Source organism: Acipenser ruthenus, chromosome 6 (assembly GCF_902713425.1).
Source record: "Acipenser ruthenus chromosome 6, fAciRut3.2 maternal haplotype, whole genome shotgun sequence".
NCBI classification, from domain to species: Eukaryota; Metazoa; Chordata; class Actinopteri; order Acipenseriformes; family Acipenseridae; genus Acipenser; species Acipenser ruthenus.
Genome location: NC_081194.1, coordinates 35476067 through 35494251, shown reverse-complemented (window position 1 = coordinate 35494251; position 18185 = coordinate 35476067). Strand labels below are relative to the sequence as shown.

The 18185-nt window shown below is 39.7% G+C and overlaps 1 protein-coding gene across 4 annotated transcripts in view; it reads left to right on the top strand.

Moving 5' to 3' along the window:
- enah (ENAH actin regulator) overlaps window positions 1–18185 on the top strand; it is a 203447-nt gene that overhangs the window by 164175 nt on the left and 21087 nt on the right. For all 4 annotated transcript variants that reach the window (XM_059025350.1, XM_059025352.1, XM_059025349.1 and 1 more), the window contains 3 exons: window positions 7154–7299; window positions 17244–17298; window positions 17487–17535. In XM_059025350.1, coding sequence (XP_058881333.1) covers window positions 7154–7299; window positions 17244–17298; window positions 17487–17535 — 250 coding nt within the window. The remainder of the gene's footprint in view (window positions 1–7153; window positions 7300–17243; window positions 17299–17486; window positions 17536–18185) is intronic.

Sequence of the window (18185 nt, the reverse complement as noted above, 5' to 3'; positions counted from 1 at the left end):
CGACAATTGACATTTGTGGACTTGAGGGTGGGTGGTTGTGTTTTAGGGGGTGGCCTTGGAACGGCCAATCAGTGCTGCGCACTTAAGGGGGAGGATATGTAACACGGCAGGGAGGGGGTCTTCTCTGCCAAAAACATGTGCAAATGCACATTTTGTTTAAATTAATTGTTTTATTTGTTTAATTATCACCCACACCTGGTAGTTATTATCAATTAGTACTAGGTGCAGGGGTATTTAAGATGTGCAGTCAGTCTGCACGGGGCTGCTGAGTAGAAGGAAGCAGAAGAGAGGTGCTCTGCTTCCGAGCAGTCAGAAAAGAAGTACGTGCTGTGTTAACCTGCGTAGTTTTGGTTTATGTTCCGTGGTGCCAGTTAAACGGCTCAGCCGTCCTGCAAGTTAGTCAGGGAATAACCCGTTTAGTAAGTACTCCTAAACGGAATTAGGTTTTGTTTTGTGTTTATTTTTGTGTTTATTAAAAATAGCGCAACCGCGCTTGAAACTCCATTTCCTGTGTCCTGGGTCTGCTTTTAAAGGGGCAAACGAACGACCGTGAGTGCCGGCCGGTTAAATACATTATATATATATATATATATATATATATATATATATATATATATATATATATATATATATATATATAAAATTACACACACACACACACAGGCTAGCTTCACTATAACGAACCCTTCTTATAACGAACACCCAACAGCAAGAACCATTTTTTTCCATGCAAATGAGCCCTATTAGAAAAATCACGTACAGGATCGACCCGGATACAACAATCTCAGTACTGACTGACACTGAACTTTCTCCAGTGTCAAGTGTGTTATTCTGTCAGTGAAAACAAAGACAATGTTTGACTAATTCAAAGATAACGCTAATTCAAAGATTATCTATTGTAGTACGAATCATGCATGACGAATGCAATCGTTGCCTGTCCGTCATCTTCACACAAACTGTAACCAGGCAAAGGGCGCAAGGAGCGATCTATCTAGTTTTTTCAAGACAAATGACATTATTTACTGTTTTCTTTTAAACATACCACAGGGGGGAATTCGTGTTGGTGTAATTTATATGTGGAAACGGGTTTGTTTTATGTGATTTTTGGAATTAGGTTTGATCAAATGATTGTTTACAGACAGGCGCTTCGATTTGAGACTTGCTGCCTGTCTTGTATATGTCCTCTGCGCGTTACCATCGTTGGTAGCGTCACATGACCCGTTTGTTTACTTTCTGTTTTGTGTTTAAGTCCTGCGTGCCCGTGCTGGCGTTTCAACTCCAACTCCTATGTCTTGCAATGCGGTTACCCACACATGTGACATGAGTACCTTGTCACAATACCGATTTAAATGTTGATCAATGTGAAGGAATCTTCATAAAAGTACTATATATTGATGTTCAATTCAAATTTGTCGTTTTGTCATTATTCTGATACAGAAAAATGCCACATATACTGTGTGTATATATATGTATATAATATATATATATATATATATATATATATATATATATATATATATATATATATATATATATATATATATATATATATATTACACACACACTGCTGTGCAAAAGTCTTAGACATGTTGCATTTTTCTACTCTGATGCATTATGAGCATCAACTTTACTCAGAGCCTCCACTAGTGTTTTCTACTGTTATAACAACCTTGACGTGCAAAAAGAAGGAAAAACATTGAGTGAATAGCTCGCATCACTTGATTTTCAAGGTATGGTATCTGAAGCATAATCACCAAGTACAGAGAAACATCATCTGTAATTGACAAACCCATTACTGGAAGACCCAAAAGCTGTCTAACAAGGATGAGCAATACTTGAAAATAATATCCTTCAGGAATATAAAGAAGACAAGCGTTGAATTTCAACAGAACTGGCAGAAGGCACAGGTGTCGTTGTCTAGCCATCAACAGCCCAAAGCACCTTTGATCATTGTTCCATAGTCCAATTTCTGTGTTCTTGTGCATATTTTAGCCTTTGTCTTGTTCCCCTTTCACATCCTTTGTCCTGATTTCAAGAGTGACCTTCGTACTGTTGATTTTGATGGACAACGACACCTGTGCCTTCTACCAGTTCTGTTGTCAATTCAACGATTGTCTTCTTAATTTACTGATGCCATAGCAACTCAGAAGCCAAAATAACAGTATATAAAATAACACAATAATAGTTTAAAAATTAAACATCGGGTGAATTTATTGCAGATAATTCATTACTTTATTTTTTATAGTGTCATCTAGTCAAAACATGTTAAATGTACAAAAAGCCAGATTTAAAAAAAGATCAGCTATTACCATTTAACCATATGGTATATACGTAATCAGAATGGTTAAACAAATAATCCATAAGATTGTTTATTTCATTTTTGAATGGTGCCAACAAACAACCTAATACATTACTCAGCTATTAACTTGCTGAGCAGGGTGATACAGTTTTGTACTTATTACTGGGCCAGTTAAAGTTGTATCTGGGCCAGTAAAAACACTACCTTGGTTGCCCAAGCGGCCAGTAGTAAAAAATCTAAATGTAGAGGCCTGCCAATCCCAGTGTCCTTTGCGCAACTAATGTATGTACTCTTGCCAGTCCGGAGACGAACACCTCACACAGCATGCAGCAGGTGGCGCAGTGTGCAGTCGACTGTGCTCATTACATTGCCCCCACCTTAGGGCCGAACGTCCCGTTTGCCTACTGTCCATTGTCCCACACATAGTCCAACAGTCCCAAAGGCGGCCGATAGGAACGCTGGCTTCATCTAGGGTGAGGGCAAATTTGGTTGGGGGCCTGCTCCGGACCGGGTCACCGAAGTGTCCTGTGGCCGGCCCACCGTGCACAGTGTGCAGTACAGTCTCCCTTATCCCGTCGCAGGGTCTGTCCATGCACAGCACAGTACAGCACACACTCCCTGAGCCACTGGGCTTCCAGCACCTTCACCCCCAGGGAGAGGGCTGACACCACATTCCTCGCTGGGCGCTGCCCCACCGAAACCCAGTGGAGCAGCAGTGCCAGCTCAGCATCCAAACTCTGCTGGCGCTGGAGCTCCCTTTCCAGAAGCTCTAGTGGGGCTTCCATGGTCGCAGCGGCAGAACTTACCCGCTCACCAGGCAGGGTTAGAAACTAACAAAATTGTGAACTTTTGAAACGTGCTAGTCCTTATGTAAATTTACTAGTCCCTTATGTGAAGTTCCTGAGTCGGAATCAACTACAGCAGTTGGGGTCCCTAAAACATTTGTCTTACATTTTATTTTCCTAAAAAATGAACAATTTAGATTTTTTTTTTTTATTGTACTAAAAAAAAAAAAAGCAGATACACTAAACATTAATGCTCATTCCCAGATACATTGATTGGGTTTCTAAATCTGCCTTCCCCACATTCCGAACACCAATAACATTGACAGCATACACATAGCATATCACTGCCTCAATAATGGAACTATCTATAGAACCGTCCGAGATAACCAATCAAATATTTAGGCACCTAGACGTGGCGCTGGGCAGTCAGGAGAGAGGTCATCGCCACGGAAACATCCAACTCAGGTTGGGGCGGCGTGTGGAATGGCCAAGGCATGCATAGTGTGAGGCAGCCACCACGGACGGTTCAACACATCGATATTTTGGACCTGCAGTGTACCTGTCCTTGCAGAATTTTTTGGAGCAGGTTCGAAGGAAACACGTATTTATCCATGCGGACAACTTGTCTGGTGTCCTACACCGTGTGGCCCACAAGTTTCTGCTTTGGGCACAACAGAACCTCCTCTCACTCCTGGCAGTTCACCTATATGGGGTGATCAACTGGGCTGCGGATCTCCTCTCGAGGGGGGTCCCCAGCGGTGCAGATTGGAGACTCCATCCCAAGGTCGTGAGCCTCATTTGGGAGAGCAAAAGTAGACCACTGTCCCCTGTGGTTCTCCATAAGAGGAGACAGTGGACCTCTAGGAGTAGACGCTCTGGCACACCTGTGGCCAGCACATCTACTCTATGCATTCCCACCGCTCGCGCTGCTGCCGCTATGTCTGGAGAAGGTCAAGCAGGACTCGGCCAGGGTGCTCCTAGTAGCCCCATTCTGGCCCAGGAGAGTCTGGTTCTCCTCCTTGATGTAGCTCCTGAATAGCCAGCTATGGGAACTGCTGATGCGCCGTGACCTCCACAGGGCACTTTGTGGCACCCCAACCCATCGAGCCTACAGCTCTGGGTCTGGCTCCTGAATGGCTCCATTTGAGCTGTCTAGGGTCATTGAACAGGGTGATAGACACCGTACAAAATGCCAGGGCAGCCTCTACATGTTCCCAGTATGGGTACAAGTGGGGCATGTTCAAGCATGGTGCTTGTCTCGTGAACCCACGACATGCCCTATGGCAGTTATACTGCCGTTTTTACAGGACCTTTTCGATGAGGGGAAATCCTCCTCTACTTTTTAAAGGTCTATGTGGCAGCTCACTTCCTGGCGGGGCAGTTTTTGAAAGGCACTCTGCAGCTTAGGCCGCCGGTGAAGGACTTAGTTCCTTGTTGGTGGTTGAATGTAGTGGTTAACGCACTGATGAAACCTCCATTTGAGCCCATGCACTCAGCTGAGCTAAAATTTTTGTCTTTCAAGGCAGTTTTCTACCTCCACCTAAGTGGGTGAGTGAAATGCAAGCATTCTCAATATCGAAGGCCTGTCTAATTTACCCTTCGTAATAACCATATTTTCATACCAACCAGTCAGTGGAATTGGAGGCTTTACATCCCCTTCCTTTCCAATCTGACCGGGAGCGCCAGCTCCATACGCTTTGCCCAGTACGGGCATTAGCGTATTATGTTGACAGGACTAAAAGCTGGAGGCAGTCAGAACAATTTTTTGTCTGCTACGGGGCTAAGTCCCAGGAACAGGCCCTGTCTAAGCAGCATCTGTCTAAATGGTTGACAGGCACAGTTAAGACTGCTTATGAACTGGCCAGTCTGCCTCCACCAGAGAAGCTCACTGGCCATTCCACCAGGGGTCAGGTGACTTCATGGGCTTTGTTCCAGGGTGCATCTGTCCAGAACCTATGCAGTGCAGCGGTGTGGGCTTCCCCCCATACCTTTACCAGGTTCTACCGACTGAATGTTGTGGATCAGCAGAGCCCTGGCACTAGGCGGTGCACAAGGCGGTTTTGACTTCGCTTTGTAGCTCACTTCCTACAACCATGCCCTTGCAACAGCTTGGGTATACGCACCCATTTGTAATGGTTAATATTCCCTACTTGAAAGGGAATGTTAGGTTATTATCATAACCCTGGTTCCCTGAAATAGGAATATTAACCATTAACTTGTAGGTCGCGCCGTTCTTGGTTGCATTTCTCAAAGGAAAGTGACAGCATTGTCAGTGTGCATAGTTTATTTATACTTTCCGGGCGGAGCAGCAGCTACGTCACACTGATCTGATGAATTCTTTTCAGGTTCGGGTGTCTTAAAGGGAAACACCCATTTTGTAATGGTTAATATTCATATTTCAGTGAACCAGGTTTATGATAATAACCTAACGTTTCTAGATGTTGGGAAAAAAAAAAAAAATGTTAACGAATATAACACAACATTCTTCCCCGAATAAAATGATAAATTATAAAAGAAAAAAAAAATTCACTGGGCTCCAGTTATCTGTTTTGGCTCATGCTGGGTTAGCGAGCACAAAAAACAACTCCTCTCTGGCTGTATGGTAAGATGGAATGAACCAATGGCATTGTAAGCACATATCGCTTGATACTGCACTGCCAGTTTCAATTGTAGCCTATTTGGACATTCAGTGTTTCATTGTGAATAATCATACAATGGAAGAAAACAAAAATTATTTATATTATTACTATACTATTATTTATCACCAAAAAAATATCCATAAGGGTTTACCAAGCAGCAGAAGCTAAATGTGTTTTGGGAAATTACCAGAGTATATAGACCCTACATTAAAAAAGGTTGCTGTTAAGGGTTATTTGAATAATAAAGCATTAAGCTACAGTATATTGAACATATCGTATTTAGGTTATTTGTATGTTTTTGACTAAACCAGGATTTAGAACTTTTTACATAAGAAATTTCTGTACGTTGGTACGGAGCCCGGGGGGGGGGGGGGGGCCATAAGAGAAAGAAATATATCTTGTGCGCATGACTTAGTATCTCGTGCGCAAGACTTAATATCGTGGCCACAAGATAAAATAGCTATCTCATGTCCCCTCCTGGGCTCCATACGTTGGCCCACATTTACTGTAATGTATTTTGTTAGATTTAGTTTAATTTCCTGTTTTGATTAAATCTCAATGGGTAGTATTTTGTTTTTGAAGATGGCCTTCTATAGTGACCTCATCGTCAGCATGTGACACCTGCTGGTGAAACCTTGTAATTCAGTAGTAATCTGTGACCACCCAGTTTCTAATCAGATAACACCCTCTAGAGTGCAGAAGATACATGACAGGTTAACTAAATTGCATATCGCATTATTATTTTTATTTATTTCTTAGCAGACGCCCTTATCCAGGGCGACTTACAATTGTTACAAGATATCTCATTATTTCACATACATTAGGAGGCTGTGTGGTCCAGTGGTTAAAGAAAAGGGCTTGTAACCAGGAGGTCCCCGGTTCAAATCCCACCTCAGCCACTGACTCATTGTGTGACCCTGAGCAAGTCACTTAACCTCCTTGTGCTCCGTCTTTCGGGTGAGACATAATTGTAAGTGATTCTGCAGCTGATGCATAGTTCACACACCCTAGTCTCTGTAAGTCGCCTTGGATAAAGGCGTCTGCTAAATAAACAAATAATTATTATTATTATTTCACATTATACAGATATCACATTATTATTTTTTACATACAATCTAGGTAAGGTACCTTGCTCAAGGGTACAGCAGCAGTGTCAACCACCTGGGATTGAACCCACGACCCTCTGGTCAAGAGTCCAGAGCCCTAACCAGTACTCCACACTGCTGCCCGCATTGACCTCAATTTCATCGTGCAGCATACCGCACCATACTTAGCCATTTTTATAGCTGGCCATGGCTACCACTGTAAATGAGACTATTTCAAATGTGTACAATTTTTCATTTTATTGATTGTTCTATTTGTTGTACCACTATTCCTGAGAGCATAAACAGTCTTATCTAATCCATTGGTCAATCATTTCTTTTAAACAGAATGAAGACGTATCCAATCCTGTTGCTGCAGGTGCCATAAGTTCTGCATCCACTCCATCGAAAGCAGAGTCCAGTCGTGGAAATGGACCCCTTTCAGTAGGAGGTGGTGGTCTGATGGAAGAAATGAGTGCCTTGTTGGCCAGGAGGTGAGATGCACTTTACAGTACCTTGGAAAACATTATTTTGCTCTACTTTTATAAAGCATAAATGCAGTATATTCTCAGTTCTAGCATGGGTTTACAAAGTTATAGCTTTCTTAAATTAAATGTAAACAAAACAACCCAGAACTATCTGTCACTTATAGATTACTAGATTAGAGTTAATTGAACAAATGAGTACCTATGCTCATTGAATAAACTAAATCTTATCTGGTTTTCTATGGTTATACCAAATAAGTCGTTCGTTGGATTTTACCTTTCTATTTTAGATTTTACTGCTGTATTTTGGATTTCAAATTATTATAATTTTTTTTTAGTACAACACACAATATGGCAGGCATGTGCACGTAGTTCGCAATGTACAAAAAATAGGTTGCCATATAATGTGCCGGTAGCCTATTAGCACATTTGATATACAAAAATAAAAAGAATACAATAAGTCACAAGCTGAACCTGCTCATTTCCAGTAGGTAATCGCAACATGATGCATGTTTTCAACATTGTCTTTGCTTAATTATTTGAAATAGACCACAGTATGTTACAGATATCCAATTATTTCACCATATAATGTACACAATTAGTGAAACACAAGAGTATGTTGAAAAAGCATTTGCAGAGTTAAAAAAAAAAAATAATTAAAATTAAAAAAAAAAATTGGTCATTTGAAAATTGGTCATTTCAAGTGTATCCTTTCTTGCACTACCGAATCTGTACTTCTAGAATGTTAAAAAGCTATCTTTCCAAACAAATCAAATAGTCGACACAGGACAAGCATTTCTAGCCCAAACAAATTGTGCAAAGCTGTATGGCAATGCACTTAAACAAATTATAACGTTTTTGTAGATGAACCTGCAACATGAGCAGCAGCGTGTTCATGAAAAGCAGGCACATTACTGATGGCATGCAGTACCGTTTTTAAATGTATTATTATCTCCACGATATCTAACCTGGATAATTACTCCCTGAACTACAGTATATTCTCTATTTTACAATTTAATCATGCAGATTTAATTTTTTTTTATATCCAATAAAATCAACAAATAGAACTGCATATTCTCTACGGCAGTCCAATCATAAGTGAGCGGAGGCGGAACATAAGCTGTTAACGGTCTTGAGTAGGTTTAACCAATGGGAGAGTCAATGATCTGCCCCTTGTTATGCAGGTGTCCAATCATGAGTGAGCAGAGGCGGGACATACATTGTTAAAGGTATTCTCTATTTCAGCTGAAGGTCTTGTGAGTTTAACCCATGGGAAAGTCAACGATCTGCCCTGGTTCTGCAGCTGTCCAATCATTTACTGAACAGAGGCGGGACATAAATATGCTATTGGTGTAAGAATAGCTGAATTTCGCACAATATTGCTAATAATATTATAGAGACCGTTATTGAGAACTTCGAAGTAATATTTAGAATTGCTTTTTACAAAGTCGATTTGGTTACGAACTTTCTCAGAAGAATTACACTATGTAACACAATTTTTGTTCCTGGGTAGTAAGTGTTATTTCCTAATTGCTTATGCCTCAGAAGTATAGAAAATGGCTATTATTCCCCACAAACTTTGCTTTTGTGACCAGGACAATGATATTTTGAAATTTACCTATTTCCAATGAGAAAACGGGCGAATTTGTGTCTTTTCGTTCACATAAAGTCAGAAAAAAACAACATATGAATCCAAATTAACAGGTATTTATACTAAAGTAATACAAAAATGACTACAAAAGATTTAGAAGTGAGTAGTTTTTCGAGATTTACGATTATACTGTAAATCACTTTCACGAATCAGCCCCCAAATGTAGTCTCCCATCATGTTCTCGTTATACTGTCCTTGGTAGCGGCGTTCAAAGTCCAGTATATCCTGGTGGAAGCGCTCGCCTTGCTCCTCCGAGTACGCTCCCATGTTCTCCTTGAATTTATCAAGATGAGCATCAAGGATATGGACTTTGAGGGACATCCTACAGCCCATTGTGCCGTAGTTCTTCACCAGGGTCTCAACCAGCTCCACATAGTTTTCGTCCTTGTGATTGCCCAGGAAGCCCTGAACCACTGTGACAAAGCTGTTCCAAGCCGCTTTCTCCTTACTAATGAGCTTCTTGGGGAATTCATTGCACTCCAGGATCTTCTTATCTGTGGTCTGACGAAGACACCGGCTTTGACCTTTGCCTCAGACAGCTTAGGGAAGAAGTCTTGAAGGTACTTGAAGGCTGCCGACTCCTTATCTAGAGCTCTGACAAATTGTTTCATAAGGCCCAATTTGATATGCAGTGGTGGCATCAGCACCTTCCGGGGGTCCACCAGTGGCTCCCACTTGACGTTGTTCCTCCCCACAGAGAACTCGGTCCACTGTGGCCAGTCCCGTCTGTGGTAGTGCGCCTTGGTGTCCCTGCTGTCCCAAAGGCAAAGATAGCTGGGAAACTTGGTAAAACCGCCTTGGAGACCCATCAGGAATGCCACCATTTTGAAGTCTCCTATGACCTTGATGCCATCTCAGAAAAATGCAGATATGTATCCACTTAGGCAGCTGGAACTAAACTGAACTGGTGGGCTTAAGGCCCCTGTATTTATACTACTATTTATATTACTGGAAAGTTCTAGAAGTTACTCCAAGTTTACTCAGCACTGAATATATCTGGAATGTTCTGGAAAATAGGTAAATTTCAAAATATCACTGTCCTGGTCACAAAAGTAAAGTTTGTGGGGAATAATAGCCATTTTCTATACTTTTGAGGCATAAGCAATTAGGAAATAACACTTACTACCCAGGAACCAAAAAAAAAAAAAAAAATTGTTACACGGTGTTATTAAAGGTAGGTATACACAACAAATACCGGAACTGACGCAGGAAGGGATATACTCGCCACTTCCAACATTCAAATTATAAAAGGTGTCCGTGGCTTACCGGTAGCTGTCAATTAAAAAAATTATACTGACGGAACTTTTATTCAGTACAGAAAAGGCGATATGGAACAGCACTGGCTACAGCAATCTAGGATATCTATCGAAGTCAGCACAAAAACATGAGCGTTCCCAAAGTCACTTGTGAGCCACTGTAACACTCAAAACTTTTGGACAAAGCCAGATTGATTGATTCTGTTGTTTACCTTGGCAAGCAAGAACTGTCATTCAGAGGGCATGATGAAGATACCAATTCCTCAGATAGAGGTAATTATGTGGAATTACTTTCTCTGATTTCTGACTGCGACAGCATGTTAAGCAATCACTTGTCAATAGCCACAGTATTCTCGGGTACCTCCAACAAAATTCAGAACGAATAAAAGCAAAAGTACAAGAAACCAAGTACGCAGATGTAATGGTAGATTAAAACGATGGAAATGCAGCTCAGCTGTCTTGTCTTTTCAGGTATGTGACTGACAGTGGCCCGAAAGAACGGTTGTTCTGTGAAAAATGTTACATTTACTAAAATAAAAATAATAGTACAAATGCTTTTAAAAAGACCAAATTCCCATTGGGCTTATTTGTTCTTTTGATTTTTTGGTATTACTATGCAGGACAGCCTCTATAAAATCGTTACCTTTATTAAAAATGTGCACGAATTAACCTTCTAATTAATCAACTAATGCACATAAATTAACCAATCAAAATTTAATCGAGTGACAGCCCTAAAATATTAATTAGTGCTGGGACAAAAAAACGAATATTCAAACGGATATTTTTTGACATGTATTCGGATACAAAAATCAGATGTTCGTATACGCTACAAATGACAAAAATACCTTGCACTTATTTACCATCTCACCAGAAGTTGAGCGATAGATAAAATAAATGGCAAATGAAAAAGAGCTCAGTGTGATATGTGAGATTAAGATATAAAAAAATAAGCAGCACAGGATCAACACAGCAGCTCTTGAGCCTCTATTTAAAAGTTTTAGACAGCAAAAAGTAAACAAACCAGATAAAGCACGCACACACACAGTGATTCTGAAATGCCTCGCTTAAACAGTTCTGGAAATGTTGTGTAGTGATTTCTATATAGATTTTATATATTATATGTTTTTTGTTGCGACTTTTTGACAATGTAATAAATGAGAACCAAAATGGTGAGCTTTTTCCCCTTCATTTTACAACGCCATTTCCACGTTTTTGGTTTATTTGAAGAGTATAAAGTTACATTTCAATTTTCGTTTGCTTGTTGAGCTACAAACAGGCACAAGTAAACCTCATGTTGATACTTTATGAAAACGTGTCGATGGCCACTGTTTACTGCAAAGAAACGGCAATGGCAAGGAATGAAAAACAGATAAAAAATAAATAAAATGCAGTGTCAATTTTATGTACTGTTTATTTCGGGAATAAACAAAACAGTGTTCAACATGATCATCTATTTGGCAAAGTTGTTAATTCACTGGGGTAAAGTAAGGCCTGCACAATGTATTCTTTAGTCCTGGGATATTTTATTCTATTTTAATGTGTTACATATTGTAATGTCTTGTTGTAAAATAAAGGCACACACGGGCCACTGCTGCTATGCTGTCTCTGCCTGCGTTCTGAGCAATACAATGGCTTTTATTCTTTTTGAAAACGAACGAATATCCGAACGAATGTTTAAATTATGAGCGAATATTCGAACATGAAAATCCTGTGTTTCTCCCAGCCTGTGTTAATTTAGTCATCAGTTTTTGATTTAGTCATAGTCTTAGTCAAGTTGACTGAAGTGTCTATTAGATAGTCACATTTTAGTCATGCACTTTTATTTAGTTTGTCGACTAAAACCTCTTCGTTTTAGTTGACTAAAACTGCATTAGTTTTAATCACATTTTGGTCACGCAATTTAATTTAGTCATATCGACTAAAACCTGCATACATTTTAGTTCAGTTTTAGTCTCTCTGAAGGCAGCGTTTTTACTTGCCATCACCTCCGCTAGACGCGTGAGTGAGATGCAGGCATTTTCAGTGGCAAAAGCTTGTTTATTCTTTGCAGAGTCTGACTAAGGTCATGCTCTGCATGAATCCGGCCTTTGTGTCCAAATGCCTATCGATCTTCCACGTCAGTCAGTCTGTAGAAATTTTCAACCTCCACCATTGCAGTCAGATGAGGAGCGTTGGCTCCATACGCTTTTTCCAGTTAGGACATTAGTGTATTATGTTGACAGGACAAAAAGTTATCCGAGCAATCCGAGCAACTGTTTATATGCTTTGGAGCTGAGAACCAAGGTCAAGCCCTGTCAAAAGAGGTTGTCCAATTGGATTGTAGAAGCAGTCAAGATTGCTTTATGAGCAAGCCAACTTTCCCCCTCCAGAGAAGGTCATATGTCATTCCACCAGGGGTCTTGCTACCTCTTGGGTGTTGTTTCATGGTGCCTCGCATTTGCGAAGCAGTGGTGTGGGCCACTCCTCATACCTTCACAAGGCTTTACAGGCTTAATGTCCTGGATCCTCAGAACCCTGCCTTTGGAACCAGCGGCGTCTCAGCCTGACTCAGAAGCACATGCATGAGGTATTCCTGCGTTCTGTGGCCGTTACCGTGCCTTATAATTGTGGCAGGCCATAGGTCTCGCCAGTTTGGCTGTTCTGCAAGTCGTGTCCTTGCGACGGCTTGGGTATATACTTACCCATTGTGTAATTAAATACATTTCGTACTTGAAAGGGAACGTTAGGTTATTATCATAACCCTGGTTCCCTGAAGTAGAATTGTATCCATTACAATTCTGGATACAACATTACACGTAGCAGGCTGAAGAAAATGTATGGCATCGAGCGCCGTCCTGCATGCAGTTTGGTCTCCTGTGGGGGCGGAGATAGGCATGCTGACGTTCCGGGTGTAAGACGCAACTTTGGTAAAAGTGTTCAGTTGAATCGGATATAATAGATTAACCCATTGTGTAATGTATACATTTCTATTTCAGGGAACCAGAGTTATGATAATAACCCAACATTCTTCATCAGATTATTCTTCTTAAAGACTGTTCTCTTCATGAAGCTGGTGATAGGATCGCTCAGCAACAGAATGAGTGTTTTTGCCTTGTAGACTGGCATTAAGATCATTCTGTTTTTTGAAAGTGTCACTGAGATAAGAATGAAGAAACATTTTCTGTTCATCACAAAGAAAGTCAACAATTTCACTTGCATACGCATGTAGCTCGTCTCAATTCAAATATGGAATGTCCATTGTGCCGTCTCGTGTCCATCTCGTGCATCCCGGCCCTCAATGCTGACGTCTGGTTGTAGTGCAAATGAAAACGCTCAACCAGTGTATTTTCCTGATCTCCGGCAATTGCCTCAATCCTTCGTTTCATTGTTACTGGACAGTGGTATAATTACGTTTATTTGCCTCACACATAATCCCCCCCCCCCACACTTAATCTTCACCATATCAGCATAACAGCTGACAATACCAAAGTATGTCCAGTTGTGTGCAGTTTCTTATACCGAGCGATGCGGAAACTCACTTCGAACAAGGCCTGCTGTGCTTGCTCAGAAACAGACAAAGCTCTTGAATTGTAATTTCTGCCGTGACAGTCCCCTTGCGACGCTGGGGAAATTATTTTGGCTTCTCCACATTTTCCTTGTGCTGTGTTTCCAAGTGCCGCTTAATTTTATTCGGCTTCATGCTTTCCGCAGATAATACTGCTTGACACAGAAGGCACTGTGGCTTTTCGTTGTTCACCAGAACACTTCTTGAATCCTGTTTGTTCTCTGTTGTCAGTATCATCACCATTGTCACTTCTGGTGCTTGAAGCACATGCTTTTCTTAATAAGGAATGATGATTTTGCTTCCCTCTCACAACTATGAACACACACACTTGCGTGGGACAACCGCTTCAGTACAGCTCACCAGCTGTGATCAGCGCCACTAGCGGTATAACGCAGGTACTCTGAGCAGTGTGAGGTGCTCTTGACAGCGGTGCCACCTTTCCACTGCTAGTTTTCTTGGTTTTTTTTTTTTTACCTAAAATATCGCATGAATATGAGCATGGGTGAAAGTGCTCCGTCAAATTCCATCAAAATGGCCTCTCCCAGGTCCATTCCTATGATTCGTGTAGAAATCCCCAAAACATCTGGTGGGGCTGGAGGAAAACTGTAATGTTTTCGCATGTACTTGATGACTTGTGACCTTTTTGTATATTTTTCTCCTGCTGAACTGTAACTTGATTGAGACTGTAGGCACCTAACCCATAGAGTACAGGGGAGGCAAATGTTATATTTTGCCACTCTACTTTTTTTGCTCTGTGTAAACACACAGTTATTCTATGTTTTGTTGTGGTTTTACCTATAAATGGTTTAAAATGTAAAAAAAAACAGAAAGTCGTTCATAAGACGCCATGAGTCCAAAATTAAAAATAAATAAATAAAAACCCACAATAAAATGGCCCCTACACGAACATTGGTTTGACCCGCCATAGTCTGCTCTGCACTATTTACAACAGCTAACATTTTGGATACTACAAAAAATGATTAATTAACTAAGCTAGGTTATTGTTAGTTTAGTTTTCTCTATTAATTTAAATTATATTCAGAAGTTATTTATGTTTTGTTTTTTTTAAACAACGACGTTGTAAGTTTTGTGGTGTTGCGGGTCCATGAATGGGTTTAAGTTCAACAACTCTAAATAAAATGTTACTGCTGTTAAGCACTGGTAATAATCTGAAGCCGTGGTATTGCAAAATAACAGAATCCCGTTTTTACTTTAGAAATGTTTTTTCTTTCATTAAAAACATTCTTTATTAATTAATTTCCAGCTTTTCATATTGAAGCTTGTTGTGTACTACTCATTAAAGCAAACCAAGTATGAATTTGTTTGAGACGTTGTTCAAGTCAAGTAAGCTTCTCTGTGTATAAATAATGACAATAGTTTAATCTTACTTTAAAGGCACGCACCTGAATCATATGGTAATTGAACTGTTTGCTTATACTCTCCCCGACGTTCTGCGCGCTGTCAGCCCTGGTTAAAGATATAAATAATGTACCCGATCTGAAGTATAAAACTTAAACTTAAAGTTTAAAAATAAATATTTTAAAACTAGCAAGAAATGAATTCTTGCACTAGCAGCAGGTACATTTATTGTTTTACATTATTGTTTTGCCCTCTAACTCACTGGACCATATTTAGAAGCAAGCACAAAGGCAAATACACCATTTCTTAGCGCAATAAGACGATTTCAATGGTATAAAACAAGAAACAACTCTTGACTGGTCCTTCCTGCAACTAAGTTTATACTGTTGAAATTGAAATTGTTTTATTCAGAAAAAAAAAAAAAAAAACTGTCTTTTGCATTTGCTTCAGTAAAGTCTTTATATATATATATATATATATATATATATATATATATATATATATACAGAGCATCAAAATAAATGTATCACTTATATTGGAGCATCAAAAGGAACATATTATGTATATTTGGATGAAATTCACTAGATGTGATCGAAAAATCACGAAGATGCTGCAAAATTATCTGTTGATCTTGGGCAGGTGTTGTGACTCTTGGTCCCCCAGTTCGTGGCCTGTCATTGACAGAATGTGTCTGGTTATACCGTCTCGCTAGGTTTGAAATTGCTGGCTGTGAGCACCCAAGACGGCGAGCCACAGTATGCTGCCTTAGTCCAGCCTCCAACATGCCGATTGCACGACGGCGCTGCTCTCTTGACAGACGTGGGATATTGTTTTTTTTTTTCTGCGATTTTTCTTTATTGATTTTATTCAAGCTTGCAATTCAACAGCTGAAATCACTCCATATCCAGTGTCCAATCAACTGTCTCACTAATTAGGTGATTAAGTGCATATGATTCAGTTAGTCACTGAAGCTTGTCATGGTCAAGGATGAATGATCGAGTGATTTATAAAGAAACCAAAAACATTTCATCAATGTCCATCATTTATATACCTTATTTTTTTTCGACAATAAATGTGTTCTAATAGTGATACGTTTCTTTTGATGCTCGGTATAGTAAAACAGTGCTTCTGACATGGCTTCTGTATTTTCAGCTGCCTTACTAGGGGAATACTTACCTTCTAAAGAACAGTACTTGCTTTTCTTTGTTTAACATTTTCCTTTAATAAACTACATGTGGGAATTATAGGTGTAGCACTGTGCAGAGACTTGCATGTATTTACATTTAATGTGTGTTCAGCAAGTACATACTGTACATTTTATGCTGAAACATTTGCCCAATTTTGTAAGTTTGCAATTACTAAAACCGTAACTTCCAACAGCAAGGTTTGCTTGGTTTCATAGAGCTTCTTAAATTGTAATAAATAAATAAACATTTACTTCTCTACGCTCAGCAGTTAGTCCTTCAGTTTGGTTTTGCCCCAGGAGTTTCAGTCAAAATGATCATTGGCCACTTTCACCCATGTATGAGGCTAATACCAGTCGGAATCACGACCCCATCCATTGTAGCGACCCACAGTTTGGGAATTGCTGCCTTAAACTGTTCTGTACAGTTATGTAACACAGCAAGTGCGCCTGTACAGACATAATGCCGTCATGCCTCCTTCATATTTTTCCTAATCATCTAACTGTTACATGGATGAATCTTTCATGCAGTCTTTTTTAAAAAAGAGAAAAGGGAGGTTTTAGGAAAAAAAATAAGAAAAAAAAACTACAATGATAGTGACCAACTAGTGAACCACTATTAGCAATTTTGCATGGCTGGTGAATAACTGGATAAAATTGCTAATATCTAATATCAGAATAAACAGCTGTTTGGGTCCTGATCAGCAGCCAGTCATGTGCTCACAGTAGTCTGTTTTTCATAGTTTTTTCCCTGCACTGACTTGAGGACTGACTTTATAAAGTTCAAGCTTTATAAAGTTCAGGTCACTTTAGAGGACAGGCATGGGAGGAGGAAAACAAATCCTGCAACATGGTTGGTCATTTCAGTATAATGGCAGAACAGTATACTGTATATCCGTAGATGCCAGATAATGAAGTCGCTGCACTGTACAATATGCTTACATTCCCTTGTATCTGCAGGAGAAGAATTGCTGACAAGGGATCCACACCTGAACCAGAACAGAAGGACAAAAATGTAAGTGTGAAGCCAATTGAAACAAATTGTTGTTATAGAGAAATCCTCATATCATTAAAAGTGATGTGTCTCGTAAAGCTTTGTGCCCAAAACAGGGTTTTACAATAAATTCAATTCAAATGGTAAAATATTTAATATCTTTGGGGAAAATTAAACCTTGAATAATTATTTTATTCTGCTTTAAACAGGATGAGTCTGAAGTTACGACCCCTAAACTCCCTGCAACAAGCACACCAGGTGAGTAGATTAAGTACAGCAAAGGCTACCTGTAAAGTCCATTTGGTTGCACACAATGGCACCAGCATTTTTTGTGTGTGTTTTTTTTTTTGTGTGTGTGTTTTTTGGGGGTTTTTTGTTTTTGTTTAAAGGGCAAAGGCGTACATCTGGCACAAAATGTTAGTTTAACAGAAAAGTTTCCATTTTCATTATAATGATTTTAAAACAACCACAGCATCTCTTCTTCCAATGTAAGTGTATATCACTGATGACTTGTCAGTGCTGCCAACTGCCTCTCTTTCTTGTCTGCTTGCAGAGCTCTTTTTTACAATCTTGTCTGTATTATGTTATCTGTTCCAATATTACATCAATAGAAACAGCTCGTTAAAGGGATGGTTAAAGATGCTATTTTTATATAGGAAAATATGCCTTTATTACTTTCAGTATAAAATAATGTTCCTACCCACATGGCAAAAACCACCGTTGGTTTAAAGTAACCAACCTAAAAATTTGAGAAAAAAAGTAATTTGAAACTTTAGGTCAAAAAAAAATTAACACATACAGAATTATGACAGTGTGCTTTGGTTAACTTTGGCGTGTTCATATCCTAAGTGAATCAATCTTTATTGTATATAGCGCCTTTCATAGTGGACCACCATCACAAAAGCACT